General features: G+C 40.7%; 1 protein-coding gene across 1 annotated transcript in view; it reads right to left on the bottom strand.

Moving 5' to 3' along the window:
* Positions 1 to 449: 449 nt before the first annotated feature.
* Positions 450 to 18,124, bottom strand: part of muc13b (mucin 13b, cell surface associated) — a 29,903-nt gene continuing 12,228 nt past the window's right edge. Inside the window, exons 9-12 of the mRNA XM_088323846.1 lie at positions 17,670 to 17,707; positions 17,490 to 17,577; positions 7,420 to 7,684; positions 450 to 3,848 (exon numbers count right to left, since the gene is read on the bottom strand). Coding sequence (XP_088179972.1) covers positions 3,651 to 3,848; positions 7,420 to 7,684; positions 17,490 to 17,577; positions 17,670 to 17,707 — 589 coding nt within the window. The 3' untranslated portion in view covers positions 450 to 3,650. The remainder of the gene's footprint in view (positions 3,849 to 7,419; positions 7,685 to 17,489; positions 17,578 to 17,669; positions 17,708 to 18,124) is intronic.

Consider the following 18,124-nt stretch of genomic DNA (forward strand, 5'->3'; position numbering starts at 1 on the left):
CTTATTTTTCCTTTGTCAGTCCGTCAACAAACCTCTGCCCCGCGAGACGTGGGTTTCAACTCTGTTCCTGTTGGTATTTCCTGTCCGGTATTGTTCCTGTTTATTTTGTCCTGTTTAATTTCGGTTTCCAGTTTCGTTTCCGTCTATTTTTTATATCCTGTTTCATTATATATCCTGTCTGTCCTGCCCTGTATCGCCCCATCTGACAGATATCAACTCGGGCAATTGGTATCGATCTCGTCAGCCTCTGGCTTCCTATCATTTCACGCCAGACTGCTGCCTAACGTGCATGACTTCCCATTTCCCATGAAATAAAAGGCTTGTGTGAGTAACGTCACGCGTTTGGGTCCTGATCCTGTTCATGACACGTATTGTTTTTTTACCCATAGAGTCCATCAGTGCTGTTGCATGATTTATAGTACGATCCCCATGTCACTTGAGTCAGAAGAGAAAAAGAAGAAACATTCTTTAATAGAATAAGGGAATTAAAGTTGACGAACGACAAATGACACACTGATAAACTAAAGACAACATTCTTAAATAACAAAATAGGTATGAGGAAAAAAAGGGGATTATTACTCAGGTTTGAATGTGAATACAGTAAGAAATTCTTTAAAGTACAAACCTTAAACACAAAAACATGGAAGATCCTTTGTGACAAGAGTTTCAAAATCAACTTGAGGTCTTTCTGGCGTTGTGTTAAAGGGACAGTGTGTCATATTTAGTGCCTCCTCGTGGTACTGTAAAAACCTTTAAGAAAACATTGATCGGAGTTATGGGTACAAATACTATCACAGCAATGTTATTTTTTATAAATATGCATAGCTGTTTTACATAGCGGAAACCATACCTAGTTGTCGGCACCGTGCTTGTCTGGCATCTTGCTGCTACGCTGTGCACAGGGCCACTGTTTTTTGTTTACATTAGACAATCTAGAGCAGGGGTGTCAGACTGGTTTTAGCCGGGGGCCACAAATGCGATAAAAAAATCTTACGGGGGCCAGACTAGTAAGTTTAAGAGAAATAGAGTGGGAGAAAAAGACAGAAAGAGAGGGAGAAAAAGAGAGAGCGATAAACAGATAGGGAGAACTGGGGAGACAGAGTAACAGTGAGAGAAGGAGAGAGCAGAATCGAGATGTGAATGGAGAAGAAGGGGGAAATGAATATAGAGAAAAAGAAAGTGAAAAAAGAGAAAGATAAAAAGAACAAGAGAAGTGAAACGACAGAAAGAAAAAGAGTGAGCAGGAGAAAAAGAGACAAAGTGAGGTAAGGGAGAGAGAGAGATAGAGAGGTCGAAAAATGAAAGAAAGAAAAACGAAAGAAAGAGAATTAAAGGGCAAATGAGAGAGAGAAAATAGAAAGAGAGCAAGACAGAGAAAAAGAAAAAGTTAGAGAGTGAGAGAGAAATAGAGAAAAAGAGAGAGAAAGAGAGAGTGAACAGGAGAAAGAAAAAGAGGGAGGAATAAGTAATAAAGAAGTGAGTCAAAGAAATGGAGAAATACTAGCACAATTCTTTTGCAAGTGTCAACTGGCTTTGGTGACATTCGGTGAAAATACTACAGCTCATTTTCCTCTTGCGCTTCTCTCACTGTTGTCTCGCGGGCCGGATTTAAACCATTAGTGGGCCTGATCTGGCCCGTGGGCTGCCTGTTTGACACCTGTGATCTAAAGTGTGTGAATGGGTAAGTGTGAAGCACATTGTAAAGCGCTTTGGGAAGTCTTCATTGACTTGAAAAGAGCTATATAAATGCAGACCATTTACCATTTAGCATCTTGATTATCCTCAAAACGTTTGGAGGCTGACTCCTTATTGGTGTGTGAGTGTGTGTGTGTGAATGGGTAAGTGTGAAGCACATTGTAAAGCGTTTTGGGAGGTCTTTATTGACTTGAAAAGCGCTATAGAAATGCAGTCCATTTACCATTTAGCATCTTGATTATCCTCAAAACGTTTGGAGGCTGACTCCCTATTAGTGTGTGAGTGTGTGTGTGAACGGGTAAGTATGAAGCACATTGTAAAGCGCTTTGGGAGGTCTTCATTGATTTGGAAAGCGCTATAGAAATGCAGTCCATTTACTATTTAGCATCTTGATTATCCTCAAATCGTTTGGAGGCTGACTCCCCATTGGTGTGTGTGTGAATGGGTAAGTATGAAGCACATTGTAAAGTGCTTTGGGAGCTCTTCATTGACTTGGAAAGCGCTATAGAAATGCAGTCCATTTACCATTTAGCATCTTGATTATCCTCAAAACGTTTGGAGGCTGACTCCCTATTGGTGTGAGTGTGTGTGTGTGAATGGGTAAGTGTGAAGCACATTGTAAAGTGCTTTGGGAGGTCTTCTTTGACTTGGAAAGCGCTATAGAAATGCAGTCCATTTACCATTTAGCATCTTGATTATCCTCAAAACGTTTGGAGGCTGACTCCCTATTAGTGTGTGAGTGTGTGTGTGTGTGTGAATGGGTAAGAGTTAAGCACATAGTAAAGCACTTTGGGAGCTCTTCATTGACTTGAAAAGCGCTATAGAAATGCAGACCATTTACCATCTTGATTATCCTCAAAACGTTTGGAGGCGGACTCCCCATTGGTGTGTGAGTGTGTGTGTGAATGGGTAAGTATGAAGCACATTGTAAAGCGCTTTGGGAGGTCTTCATTGACTTGAAAAGCGCTAAAGAAATGCAGACCATTTACCATCTTCATTATCCTCAAAACGTTTGGAGTCTGACTCCCCATTGGTGTGTGAGTGTGTGTGTGAATGGGTAAGTGTGAAGCACATTGTAAAGCGTTTCGGGAGGTCTTTATTGACTTGAAAAGCGCTATAGAAATTCAGTCCATTTACCATTTAGCATCTTGATTATCCTCAAAACGTTTGGAGGCTGACTCCCTATTGGTGTGTGAGTGTGTGTGTGTGTGTGAATGGGTAAGTGTGAAGCACATTGTAAAGTGCTTTGGGAGGTCTTCTTTGACTTGAAAAGCGCTATAGAAATGCAGACCATTTACCATCTTGATTATCCTCAAAACGTTTGGAGGCGGACTCCCTATTGGTGTGTGAGTGTGTGTGTGTGTGAATGGGTAAGTATGAAGCACATTGTAAAGTGCTTTGGGAGGTCTTCTTTGACTTGAAAAGCGCTATATAAATGCAGACAATTTAGCATCTTGATTATCCTCAAAACGTTTGGAGGCTGACTCCCCATTGGTGTGTGAGTGTGTGTGTGAATTGGTAAGTATGAAGCACATTGTAAAGTGCTTTGGGAGCTCTTCATTGACTTGAAAAGCGCTATAGAAATGCAATCCATTTAGCATTTAGCATCTTGATTATCCTCAAAACGTTGGGAGGCTGACTCCCTATTGGTGTGAGTGTGTGTGTGTGAATGGGTAAGTATGAAGCACATTGTAAAGCGCTTTGGGAGGTCTTCATTGACTTGAAAAGCGCTATAGAAATGCAGACCATTTACCATCTATCGCCATCTAGTGGTCAAATATTACAACGTAGGGCTTTAGGTAAGACAATTCTGTAGATTAAATAATGTTTAATTGCTCGGCCAATCAAATAATGAAAACAATGTAGGTTGATTTGTGCATCACCAAACTTGAACCTCACTGCAACAAAATCCCCAAGCAGTTTTTGTGCTTCCGCTCGTCGTTTCTAATGACTCCTCAATAGTTGAAGGGTCTCTCGTTGTCAGGCGAGAAGTTGGGGTTGCTGTGGCCTTGGCTCCGGGCGTACGGGTTGGTCAGGGGTCGAGAATCCGAATAAGGGTTGCTCAAGGGCCGAGTTGGGGCGTAGGGGTTGATCTGGTTGCGAGGACGCGAGTACGGGCTCCCGTTGGCGTCTGCCGGGTTGTCTTTGAGCCACTGCAAGGACAAGACGTGAGGAATTTGCTCGTTAATTTTTTTGTCGGGGGTCAGCAACTGTCAGGCCTGTCCTGTTTTTGTTCCCGTTTGTCTCCGGCTACGACCTGTATTGATCCCGACCATGTCTCCTCTCATGTCCCAGCCTTACGACAACATTTTTTGTCGTCGAAATGGACAAAAATCAATGATGTGAAAAATAAATACATGTTTTTTGCATGGATTTACAATCCAAATCAGGTCGGCAGGGACCCCAACACAAGAGGGTTAAAAAAATACAACCTGATCAAAAATGTTTTGTCACGGTTGCTATTGCGCCCAATTGGCCCCGCCCGTGTGGCACCAGCTGCGGCTCATTGTTAGGTTGGCTTTCTGTCGATTTAAGCTCAGTGCTCTTATTTTTTCTTCGACAGTCCGTCTACGAACTTCTGCCCCGCAAGACTTGGGTTTCAACTCTGTCCTGTTTCTTGTAGGTATTCCCTGTCCGGTATTGTTCCTGTTTATTTTGTCCTGTTTAATTTCGGTTTCCAGTTTTGTTTCCGTCTATTTATGTCCTCTTTATTTTTGATATCCTGTTTCATTATAAATCCTGTCTGACCTGCCCTGTCCGGATTCGACCCCATCTGTCCGATATTAACTCGGGCAATTGATATCGATCTCATCAGCCTCTGGCTCCCTATCCTCTTTAATCAGTAGGTTTTATGTCACGGTTGCCATGGCGCCCAATTGGTCCCGCCCGTGTGGCACCAGCTGATGCTCATTGATATATTGGCTTTCTGTCTATTTAAGCTCAGTGCTCTCATTTTTCCTTTGTCATTCTGTCAACGAACTTCTGCCCCGCAAGACGTGGGTTTCAACTCTGTCCTGTTTCCTGTTGATATTTCCTGGCCGGTATTGTCCCTGTTTATTTTGTCCTGTTTAATTTCGGTTTCCAGTTTTGTTTTCGTTTATTTTTGTCCCGTTTATTTTTGATATCCTGTTTCATTATAACCCGTTTTTGATCCCGACTCCATCTACTCTCCCGTCCTGGCTTACGACTCATTTCCGACCCAGACCACGCTTTTGCTCTCTCTGTCCCGGCTATCGGCCTGTTTTTCCATCCCCGACACCGCCATTGATCGCTACAGAAGATCCATTTCCGTATTAGGATCACAATCTGAGTACGAGAGCGACTTGCTTCCTGCGTCCAGCGAGCATCGGATCGCGGGCGCTGCCCTTCCACTTTCTTTCAATAAAATTGTGAGAAAACATTACGCGTTTGGGTCTACTGTATAATTTGTGGACTTCCAGTTTCATGGCTCTGGTCCTGCCGAACGCACAAAATCGGTTCAATACAAGCCTGACGACAGATGGATTACACCAAAGAATGTATCTTACATCGATTTGTGCCCAGAAAAAAACTAATATTACTTTTCACATAACACATATCGGTGTCTGAAACACAAAAGTTGCCTACCCCATTTTTCACAACTTGAAACACAATAAGACGACTCATCGCAAAAAAAAACATTGTTGCAAAGAATTAAGGAGTGATAATCAGAATATATAACAGAACAACACTTTCAAATGAAGTTTATTATAAATCTACTTATAACATTCATTGCATGTATACAACATGGCTGTTTTCCTTCTGCCATCAGTATGTCCCTGTATTTCCTCATCTTCATTCATGCAATGTTTAAGTTGCGTCGTCTGCTACAAGCCACGTGAACTCCTCTTTCCACCATGCTTTTAATGCACGTTTACTTTATGTAGCATCATCAATTTTGTTCGCTTCTTTTGAATCTTTCTTCAGGGGCTGAGGTTTTGGCTTGATTCCTAACTTCTTGTGTTCTCTGTGCGCCTACTGTGGAAAATGATCTTATAACGCTCGGGAAAGTCCGGCAGCAGGAAGTTATTCGATGCAGGCTTCTGATTGGCTGCCGAGTATGCAAATTGCGAAAACGGATCGAAATTCCCAAACCGAACGAAGATTTACAAATAAAGCAAACGTTTGATTTGAAAAAAAAATCTTTTTTTTTTCCCTTGAAAAAGTTGTCGGCCACCCGGGCGGAGACGTTTTGTAAGTTGAACGCCTGACGTAAAAAATGCACACCCCGGGCGTCCGGGCAGACGTTATTTCAGATGCTGCTATTAGCACGTCTTTCTCACAGTTCAGGGGTCCCAGTGTCAATTCCAGAATCCTCCTCCTTGTGCAGGGTTTGCATTTTCTTCAAGAGGCGCTTAGTGATTATGATTTACAGTGGGACCTCGCTACTTTGCGGTTCGCGGCTTCAGAGCTTCGTGGTCTGTAACGGTTAATAAAAAAAAAAATAGAAAAAATAAAAAACAATTATTCATTTATTTATTTATTTTTTGAAGGGGCAGATTTTCACTTTTTGCGTTTTTTTTTCCGGGATAAGGCGGCCGACTGGATGGGACCGGGGGGCGCGGCGGGGGTCACTCCCGGGCCACGCGACAGAGCGAGTTCGGCGGACGCGGCGTCACACGGCGCCACGCGAGAAAAGGCGGCGGGAGTGATCGGGCTACCCCCGTAACTGGGGGGAGCCCGCTCGTCCGACGACCCCAGTAGCGCGGCACGACGACAGGCGGGCAAAAGGCGGTGGACGTCCGCAGGACCCCCGTAACTGGGGAATCCCCCTCGGCCGACGACCCTAGCACGGCACGCTCGTTTCCCGGCGCGCGGTTTCGGTGCGGCTTCCGCTTCACCACCCCGCCCCTAACCCCACAGGTCCCCCCAGCTACCCCTTTCCCCCGCGGCCGCCCGTCCGTCAGCCGGAGCCATCCAGGGCCGTGTAGCTAACAGCAGCCTCCGCGCCAAGCGCCCGACCCGCTCGGCTTGTCACGGTGTCGTGCGTGCAAGCCCTTTTTCGCCTGTCTTGTTTTTTGCTCCTGTTCGTCTCCCGCTACAATCTGTTTTGATCTCGACCACGTCTGCTCTCCCGTCCCGAATGACGACCTGTTTTGATCTCGACCACGTCTACTCTCCTGTCCTGGCTTTCGACTCGTTTCCGATCCTGACCCCGTTTTTGCTCTCTATCCCGCCGGCTACTGACCGTTTTTTTCCGTTTCCCACTTCCGCATTCAGAGCGGCCTGCTCCCTGCGTGCAGCAATTGCCGGATCGTGAGCGCAACCCTTTCCTTCCTTCAATAAAACTTGTGGTAACGTTACGCGAGTGGGTCCTGTTTCCGTTCTGTTCCTGACAATGTGAATACATACGCTAATTTGTAACGTTACTTTCAGAGAAACGCGCTACTTTTCGGTGTCAGTAATCTGGGGGGGTCACGCAAATAATTTTAGGATGAAGTAACTATTAACTGTAATAACTCTTTTTCAGTAATGAACCCAACACTGAGGATAAGCGGTTCGGAAAAGGAATGAATGTGATTTTAGTGTGAGGGCATCAAAATGCTTCACATGACTACAAATTTGATATGTTTTTATAATCATAGATATTATTTTAGAAATAGTATTTTTAGTGCCGCCCTTGGAACGAGCCATGAAAATAACGTCAGGAAATGAACCGGTCCGTGGTACGGATAAAATTGCCGACCTCCGGCCTATGACACTCACCCTTGTCTCCCGGGGTGCCTGGCTTTGGCGGCTGGTGCTCGGTGTCATTTCCAGTTGGGTGCCGCTGTCCCAGGAGCTGGCAGCTGTGGCCCTCGGGATCCGGGGCACCCCACCAGGGGGGAAGGGTTTGACGCCCATGGTGGGCTCGACTTTAACCAGAGGCTCCTGCGGATTGGCGGGCAAGCTTGTAACCAGGAGAGCCTTGTCGGAATATGTCATCCCTTCGGTGTTCTTCTGCTTCTTCTTGGAGGTCTTCTTTGGGGATCTGAGATTAAAATGAAACTGTTAAGACCAGTGTTCCCTCTAAGCTGCGCGCGTGTGGAATTGCGCACTGCCTGCACATTCTCAGCGCACAAGAAAATCTAGCCGGCGCACAAAAATCAGGGCTCGAAATTGCTAATTAAGAAGAAGTCAAAGTTACAGTGCATGAAGGTAAAAATACACGGGTTCCCCTGACGGTGTGTCCTAAATGCGGTATTTTTAAGTTGAGTCGAAGTAGAACGAAGTTGAGTAAAGTTAGTAGAGTTTGTCGAGAACCGGCTTCTTTGGCTCTGCTCACTAGAAGGAACCGGCTCTTTCGGGTCCTAAACGTCTCTTCGGGTTATTTTTGCTTCTTTAATCCCAACATGACCAAATATTATGTAAAATGATGCACAAATGACTTGAAGGGAGGGGGGAATAGAACAAAAAAGAAAAAAAATATCAAAATGAAAAAGTAGTGAAAAGCTGAGGAAAAAAAGAAACAAAAAGAAGAGAAAAAAAGAAGGAAAAATTTAGAAAAAAGAAGGAAAAAAATTGGTGTAAAGTTTTGAGATATGTGCTTATCTCAGAATTCAATGCAATGGAATTAACCTGTTTTCATATTCCTAAATATCAAAACAATCTCTCTCACACACACACACACACACACACACATATAGTCACGTTTGAAACATCAGTCTAATTTCATTTTTCATGTCTATACGTTTTTCCTTTTATTGTGAAGTCGCGCTCGTGTGTGTGTTCCTTTTCCTGTTTTCTGTGACGAATAATAAACCACGCCTACAGAGTGGGAGTTTCAGTCCGCCGGGGAGGCATGGCTGCGTTAGCAGGGCAGCAGCTTCCACAAAATAGATTAAAACCAAAAAAGCTGCTTTTATTTGAGTAATTCTGCCAACAGAGAATTTATATAATATTATGGCTTTGACAATTGGTGCCGAAACTCGCGTGGAGTGTTTTATCTGAGACAATTGTTGGGGATTGCAAAAAAAAACCACATGGCAATCTCGAAGGAAAAACAAAATGGCGGATAGCAACACAGAGGTTAGCATTCAAGGATGCGTTGACACCAGCTCAGAAAAAACAAAACTTCCTAGTCTGTGTGTATACACACTGCACTGCAACTCTAAGACGCCATTGAAATAATTTTAAAACTGAACTTTCAATAATGATAATGTGATAGATGTAAAAGAATAGATTAATAGAGATATTGTAGTGTACGAAGTTCATTTTGCCCCTAAGGGATTTTGAATTCCGTGAACTAGCTTGCTAGGAGATTTATGGGTCTAGGCAGAGATCTATGCGACCCCAAAATTTAGTGATACCAAGTTTAGTGTTATAAAGCTTGTGAATCAGTGACAAATATAGTAGATATCTGCGTATTCATTCAGTTTTGATCATCAAATTATTAATTTATTTTCTGCATCAAATTGTTGATCGTAATGGGGAATGGCGACAGGCTTGTCTTTTTCCATTTTCTACTTATACTTCCTTCTTTCCTTAACTTCTTTGTACAACATAATTCGTAATATCAATCATCAAAGCAAATGAGCCGTTTGAAATCAGGCTCTCTTTAATGAATTGAGCCAAAAAAGCCGTTTGTCTAATAAAAAAAACTGACTTAACCTTCGCTCGACAACAATTACCACCAACAATGACGTAATCTCGAAGCGAAAATATCTCGTTAGCCAAGATCGGCGTGCAGAAAAATAAAAACTCATACCGCAAAACCAAAATAACGATGAAAAGTTTGTAGTGCAGTAAATCTTTGTTGAAAATAAATTAAATGATAATGACAATCTAAAGGAAAAAAAAGTTGCGTCCCCAGCATAAATGCGTCTAGGACACAGGTATATGGGCAAATGAAAACACTGAGTGTATAATACAAGATAATTATACAGAATAGTTTAAAAAGAAGGAATATGTACATAACAAGACTAATCATTTCTCGTTGAATATGCGAATAGCAAAAGGGTAAGAACTTTTAAGACGTGTAGTTTTGCTACTAATAAAACAAGGACGAGTAAAGCAAAGAAGATGACTGGAAACCGTCCATAATTTTAGTGTCCATCTTCTTGTTCGTTATAAATGGACAAATTCAAAAGAGGCGTAATGTGTATAAATTTTATTTCCTTAAGTTTTTTCTCATATTCAATAATAGATTACTCTCAATAAAATAATGCACACAAAAGAGCAGGTGATATGAATCGTTTCAAATAATCAAAATTTAGAAAGAAGTTTGAAAATGACGACAAATTAACACAGAAAAGAAAATTCGAGACTAGAAATCATTAATAACGTAGCTGAAGCTATTTCAGTCACTGAATGAAATGTTTCTTTTAAAAAGAAAATAAAGGAAAAAGAAAAACACAAGTATTATAGTCAAGCCAGATCATGTTAATTTGTATAGCCTTAATCACAAGGGATCTCGAAGGGCTGCATAAAACAAAGACTATTGCATAAAACAAAGACTATTGCGTAGAACAAAGACTATTGCGTAGAACAAAGACTATTGAACAGAATAAAGATTATGATAATAATATAATATAAATACGAATCAACAAGATAATTCATAAGTAACATGTATGCATTGCTTTATATTGAATCAATAACAAGAGATTGATTATGATTATAGAGAGAGAGGAAAAGACAATTGGAAAGTTCGATTTGCCATTTTTTGAGATTTTTTTGATGATTAGATAGTGTGAGGGTTTGGAATTTTGATGAGTTTAGCCGAAAGGACTAGATCCTCTGGGAGGACAATTGATTCCACACTGATTTTTTTAGAATGAGTGTTACGATTGACAAATGATTAATAAATGTGTAACAAATGCAGACTTATGGTTTGGTTAAGTTAAAAGGAAACAGTGTCTATGGAAAAGAACATTATTTATAAGACAATGAGAAACAGATTGATCGATCCTGGAAAGGATTATAGGAATTAAAAATGACGGATATAATTTATTATTTATAGAAATTGATTAAACTAAGATAATGTCTACTAGTACCGTATTTTCCGCACTATAAGACGCACATAAAATCTGTTTTTTGAAAAAAAAAAACTGACTATGCGCCTTATAATCCGGTGCGCCTTATATATGGATCAATATTGAATTGCAAGGTCTCGCAACTAAGAGAAGCAGCCACCGACTCCATTTTTCGCGTAGAAGAAGAAGTGCGTACTGGCAAATATTAAACAACGATTCTCTTTTATTTGTGCGTTTGTATAAAGACCCTGAAATGGCTCCTATTAAGAGACACGCTTACAACGCAAGGCGATCAGTCACGCAGTAGAACACGGGAATAGAGCAGCAGCGAGAGAGTTCAACATTAATGAATCGATGGTGAGGAAGTGGAGGATAAGCTGCGCCAAGTAAGGAAGACTAAACAAAGTTTCCGTGGCAATAAAGCGAGATGGCCACAGTTAGAGGACACACTTGAACAGTGGATTGTTGAACAAAGAGCAAGTAGAAGTGTCAGTACAATAACTATTCGAATGAAGGCAACAGCGCTGGCACGGTAACTTAACATTAAAGAATTCAGAGGTGGTCCTACTTGGTGTGTGTTTACGTTTTACATTTTACAGTTATTATGTTATTGCTTTATTGTAATTGTTTTGCACTTGTTGTTTTTGCACATTACGAGTGTCACTATATTGCGATTGCACTAACGTTTAAATTTACCATAACAGTATCGGACGGTTTTTTGCGTGTTGACTAAATGGAGGAAAAGTAAAATGTTATGCCTTGCTGTTGTTCAAAGATGTTAAAGATGTGTCACGAAAATGCTTTACCTCAGAGAAAATAATAAAATAGCTATTTATTCATTTTGGGAGTGAAAAGCTTGTTTGTTATCTATTAATAAAGTTTGACTGACCTATCTGACTGTTTTGTTGACATTCCCTTTAGCGCTGCACCATCTAATGGCTGCATAACGTAACTACATCCTCTACTGTAGCCAAGTCAAGTCACATTTATTTATATAGTCCTTAATCACAAAAATGTCTCGAAGGACTGCACAGGATTACAATTACAAAAATGCACAATTACCTGATCTTAAACCAGCATGCACTTATACCGCCTTATAATGCGGTGCGCCTTATGTATGGAAATATTTTAAAATATATCATTCATTGAAGGTGCGCCTTATAACACGGTGCGCCTTATAGTGCGGAAAATACGGTACTTAAATTTCGAAAAAAATTTAGGACATTAAATAATCCGGATAATTTACTAAAACATCCCAATACGTAAGCACGATAAAATTAATGAGACTCTAAGTGCCACTGAATTCCACAAAAGACTTATTTTTTGAAAGTCAATGCACTCTCCAAAGGGCATATCAACCTGTCAAAAAGAGGGCATGGACGAAATGTTATTTGCCGTCATGGGGAACACAGTTGAGAAATATTAACAAAGACATCATTCATCCATTGTCAACGCCGCTTATCAACAGCGTGGCCACGGGGGTGATGGAGCACATCCCAGCTGCGCTTATCAACAACGAGGTCACGGGGGTGATGGAGCACACCCCAGCTGCTTTTCAGACAGCTAACAGGAGATACCTGGACTCGTTGTCAGTGGAACTGACAAAAAAGACCATAAAGTCATTTCTTGTTTGACATGGACACATTTTGAAAAAGTACTTTTGATGGGCAAAAAGCAACATTCAAATGGTGAATGTAATGTGGAATACGCAAACCAAAGACTGAAACACGTCTGCTTGAAGTTATATAGTCTTGTTAATACAAAGTGTATATGTACACGAGGAAGATTGATAAATTTATCTTGCAAAATTATAAATGCCATCTTATTTCACTTGTATTCATAAAAATTGAACTGAGGTTTTGACTCAGCAGGGGGGAATTTTTGAGACATTCAGTAAAAGAGTTAAAACTTAGTTTTGTCCGCAATTGATGAAAAATTGTCTTCTGAATAAGCTCTCCATATAACTGTTTTTTGAAATTCAAATTATGAAGTTTGGACGGATAGAAAAATATTACACAAAAGAAATGCTATAATATAACACAATTAAAATGTTTGTCAAATTGATTAACAATAATCAATTAGAATAACCATACACCATTAGAGTATCGCCCACAGTGAAAACATTTTTGGATGGTATTTTTCATTTTTGGCAAACTCATTCACTTTGAGCGTGAATTACCTGCTTTCTTTGCAAAATACTGTTATTTTGAACAAATTTACTTACTGAAAAGATAATACATCGGTTATGATTTTTACAAAAGGCAAAACAAAGAGTGAATCATAACAATAAAAGTGTTTTATTGGGCTCAGTTGATGATTTAACAATCTACCCTGGTCTTCTGTCTCGAGGGGGATGGCCAACAGCAAGATAACACATTAAAAATCAAAAGAAAATGGAAATAAAAAGTGCATACAGAATTTTTCGATGACCAATCCACAAAAGAGAAAACACTCACTCAAATCAGGGTGAATGATTCTGACAAGGATAATGGCTAAACTGATTCAGTGACGAATTAGTAAAAAAGCCAAATTTGAGATTTAGAACTAACAATTTAAAAAATATAGTTTATTTTCGAGTTGGAGTTTTGGGATATAATGCTCAAAATGGATATGGCAACTTATAGTGGGGATTTTGCCTTCACTTATAATAAATATAAAGATAATTTAGGAAAATATACAAATCTATATAAATGAATTAGTTGTTCTTTTTGAGTTAAATTGAGCCACAGGAAGTGTCTCAACAGGGGGGAATAAAATATGCTTAGCATTAACTATTTAAAAAAAAATGTTTAAGTCTCTCTATCCATATCTCTTTCTATCTGTATCTTTCTCTTAAATCTCCATTCTATCTATTTATTTCTGTTTCTCTCATCCACACAGGAGACAGTGACCCCTGCTGATCAGATGACGTAGTTCTGCCAGCCCAGGGAGCTTCAAACTTTTCTTCACAAGGGCAGCGGTCAGGACTCTCATGGAAGTGTGCCAGCACTCTCGCCATCAGCTGTGTCTCCTACACACGTCCGCCTTAAGGCAAGGGGCCGTTGTCATCTCAGGGAAGAAGCTAGCTCGCCAGATCCGAAAAGAGGCGCGGTCTAATGTGGACAAATGGATGATGGCCGGACACCAACGGCCTCACCTCAGTTAGATTCTAGTCAGTGAAAACCCGGCCAGCCACTCGTACGTCCTCAACAAGCCCCGATTGGCGGCTGACGTCGAAATTTCCAGCGAAACCATCCTCAAGCGCACTGACATTAGCGAGGAAGAGCTGTTAGACCTCATCTACAAGCTCAACACAGACCACTGCGTGGATGGCCCGCTTGTCTAGCTTCCTCTGCCGGACCACATTGACGAACGTGCCATCTGCAACGCCGTGACCCCCCCACTAAAGACGTGGACGGCTTCCATGAGGGTGGCCATGCTCATGAAAAACAGTATCAAAGCCGCCAAGAATGTCCTACTCTATCCTCCCGAGAGGATAGGCATCGGACTCCACAATGGTGGTCGTAAAAGTACCAAAGTAAGACTCCAAAAACAGAGAGAAGAAAGGAGATTGGTTCAGTTTCTGCTACCGTTTTGTTGAAATCTTTAGACTTTAAAGACTGCTTTATTACATTGGTATCAGCTCTCACATATCACACAATTTCATTGATAATAGCCAGATATTCCACAAGTCTCATATACTTACACATCGGACCCCACAACTATAAACATAGTTACTGGGTTAATCAAAAATAGCACTGATTAATTGATTAATTCTTTGACATTTTTGTTTATTCTCTGTTTAACAAATACTTGGTTCAAATGCTAGGTCAAAAACTTTTGACAATTGAGATGATAGAAGAGAAGAAAAAAAGGTCTTTTCACATGAATCAGATCATGTAATAAACGTATTATGACAAGGTATTTACATTTACAAGAAAATACATCTTATCACTCAAAGGTTTTTCTGATGCGTTTCGACATTAGGTCTCAAACTTAATGAAGGAGCAATCATGGTAACAGGCGATATTTTAATAATGCTTTTGATTTTGTTTTTATTCTTATAGTAAGACATCCACACATTTTATCGATGCCGGTTGTCATATTTGCTAGGATTTAAAATTGAATATTTTTCTTAATAAAAAAGGGTTTTGAAGGTTTGTTTATGCATACAATTTTGGATAAATTGGCACCATGCAATCGTATTCTAATCTCTTGCCTAACTAGTGATGCTAGTTTCGAAAAGGATTTTGGGGTTCTTTTCATTCTGTTTATTTTAATTCTCGTGGTCTCCATCAATGACTTTATAGTTAACGATTGCTTAACTGGAGATTTGTCTTCACTTTTGAAAAGAATGAACCGCACTAAAAATAAGCCTACTTTTTGTTGTTGCTCGTTTTAGTTGTCCAATTTTTTGTTTGTTTGTTTTTGTTTTATCCTCTGTTTTTCCAGAAAAAGACATTCCTTGGAGGAGAGGAAGTTTTTTCCGTTTTGAAGGTTTTTGCCTCGCCATGAAATTAACAATGTGATGTTCTCTTCTTAAAGTTCTTCGAAATTCACAACAGGAGGGAAATGTAAAGTTGGCTGTTTTGAGATATGTGCTTTTCTCAGAATTCAATGCAATGGAATTAACCTGTTTTCATATTCCTAAATATAAAAACAATCTCTCTCACACACACACACATATAGTCACGTTTAAAACATCAGTCTAATTTCATTTTTCATGTCTATACGTGGGCAGCACGGCGTTGCAGTGGTTAGCGCGTGTGCGGCACAGTTCTAAGGTCTTGGGAACCTCCTGTGTGGGTTCAAATCCAGCTAGCGGACTTCCTGTGCGGAGTTTGTATGTCCTCCCTGTGCTTGCGTGGGTTTCCTCTGGGCACGATGGTTTCCTCCCACACTCCAAAGACATGCATTTCAGGTGGATTGGCCGGTCCAAATTGTCCCTAGGTGGACTGAGCGAGCGAGTTGTCTGTCCCCGTGTGCCCTGCGATTGTCTGGCAACCAGTTCAGGGTCTCCCCTGCCCACTGATTGCTGGAATGGGCTCCAGCACACCCGCGACCCTACTGAGAATAAGCGGTGCAGCTAATGAGATGAGATGTCTATACGTTTTTCCTTTTATTGTGAAGTCGCGCTCGTGTGTGTGTTCCTTTTCCTGTTTTCTGTGACGAATAATAAACCACGCCTACAGAGTGGGAGTTTCAGTCCGCCGGGGAGGCATGGCTGCGTTAGCAGGGCTGCAGCTTCCACGAAGTAGATTAAAACCAAAATAGGTGCTTTTATTTGAGTAATTCTGCCAAAAGAGAGTTTATATAATATTATAGCTTTAACATTTAGAAAAAAGCCAGAAAAAAAAGAAAAGAAAGAAATGTAGGAAAAATGTAAATAGAGAACAAAAAGAAAAAAGTAACAGCTCGGAAAAAATAAACACAATGAGATTTTTTTTAAAGGAATAAAAAAAAAGTAGAAAAAAAGGAAAAAGAAGAAAAAGTTGTGTTGCATTGAAATAATTTCCAATTATATCAAGTGAATCTTGTTGCCAACATTGTACTTCCACTAAAAAATGTGATTAAATACAGTTTTGTATCGTGCAACCGACTAAATAAGCCCCCCAAAATGTTAGTATTATGCGACAAAAGATACCAGGAAAAAAATAAAGTAAAATGGAAATCTTGTGAAAGAATTGTAAAAACAAACGACGTTTGTAGGCAACACAACCTTTGCAATAGTACATTAGTCAATTCATTTAAAAGTGATTTTTTTTTTTTGCATTGCCGGAAACGCAGCAAAATGTAACAAGATGTCAAGTTTTGGACATGTTTGATCATGATTTAGTTGCCACACTTGGGATTGCTGTTGCTCATTGTTGTTTCAAGCGTTGCTCACCGACCAGTGAATGCTCAGACCCCTGGGAAATTACAGGGAACATTGGTTAAGACTAAACCACTGTTTTTCAACCCCTGTGCTAGTATTTTTCATTGCAAAAAAGCATGCCATTGTCCGGTATCTTTGCTTTCTTCCATTGTAATATTTATCCATATCAGTAGGTGGCAGAAGATTAATATTTTTTTCTTTTAATAAATAATATCTGCTCATGAGGTTGAACAGAGAAACATAAAAAATAATTATGTTTAATGAGGCTGTCATGATTACTGATGTGACTCACCTGTGCCCGCTTCCTTTGGCGCCAACTGCTTCAGACTCCGATTGGCTCCCTGTCCTGATTTAAACCCACTCCTATCCGTCCCCTTTTGTCAGTCCGTCTGTGAACCTGACTTTCACCTGTCCCGTTTTTGCTCCAATCTGTCTCCGGCTACGACCAGTGTTGATCCCGACCACGTTTGCTCTCCTGTCCCAGCTTACGGCCTGTTTCTGACCCCGACCACGTTGTTGCTCTCCTGTCTCCTGTACGAGAGCGACTTGCCTCTCGCGTCCAGGGATCACCGGATCGTGGGCGCAGCCCTTCCTTTCTTTCAATAAAACTTGTGGTAAACATTACGCAATTGGGTCCTGATTCCGTTCAGGTCGTGACACTGACATTCTTTTATTCTACTTTTCTCTTTAAAGCTGTTATAACAGGTTTACCCTGGAGTACCATGTCCAATCTCCTTGCAAAAAGTGTTCATTACATTGTTATTAATGACGGTAAAGACAATTCGAATCCGATTTCTAAATTCTAATGATAATCAAACCTTTAATAATAACATGAAACAAGTGCCTGGAATTAATCACAATTCATAATTTTCGACAGACGGTGTGCCTCAATGGAAAGTGTGCCTTTGCTCCCAAAAAATTGGGAAACACTGCCAAAAAACACTAATAATAGCTAAGATCTATGAACTTACTTGATCAATACCACAATGAGAACGATGAGAGTGATGAGCAGCAATCCCCCTAACACCGAGCCAACAATCACCAAGGCAAGCTTCCATGCTAACAATGACAACAAGAAGAAAAAAAAAAAAAAATCAATAATCCTAAAAATTAATAAAATGTATATATAGAGTGAAGCTGGTTTTACTCACATTCATTGCAATTGAATCCCGAGTAACCAAATGGACAACTAAAAAGGAGAAAAGGCTGGAAATTAGGGCACGGAAAACATTTTGAGTCGAAGGCCTCGTTAGGATAGAAAAATTGAGAATAAATAAATTAAATGTAATAAAGAAAAATGACCAACCAAACAATATGTAGATCTGGTACAATAAAGATGTGGGGACAAATTAGGGACAGGTGGGCACTATCCAGCCACTCCTTCTGTCACGGTTGCCCATTGCCCTCACTTGGACCCACCCGTTTGGTGCCAGCTACAGCTCGTTGCCTGATTGGCTACCCTCCTATTTAAACTCAGTGCTCTCACTCACCCTTTGTCAGTCCGTCAACAAACCTCTGCACCCGCAATACGTGGGTTTTGACTCTGTCCGGTATCCTGCTCGTGTATCCAGTATGCTGTATCGATCCCGCATGTCTCGTCCTGTCC

Source organism: Urocampus carinirostris, chromosome 19 (genome assembly GCF_059441175.1).
Source record: "Urocampus carinirostris isolate Australia breed hairy pipefish chromosome 19, RoL_Ucar_1.0, whole genome shotgun sequence".
NCBI lineage: Eukaryota > Metazoa > Chordata > Actinopteri > Syngnathiformes > Syngnathidae > Urocampus > Urocampus carinirostris.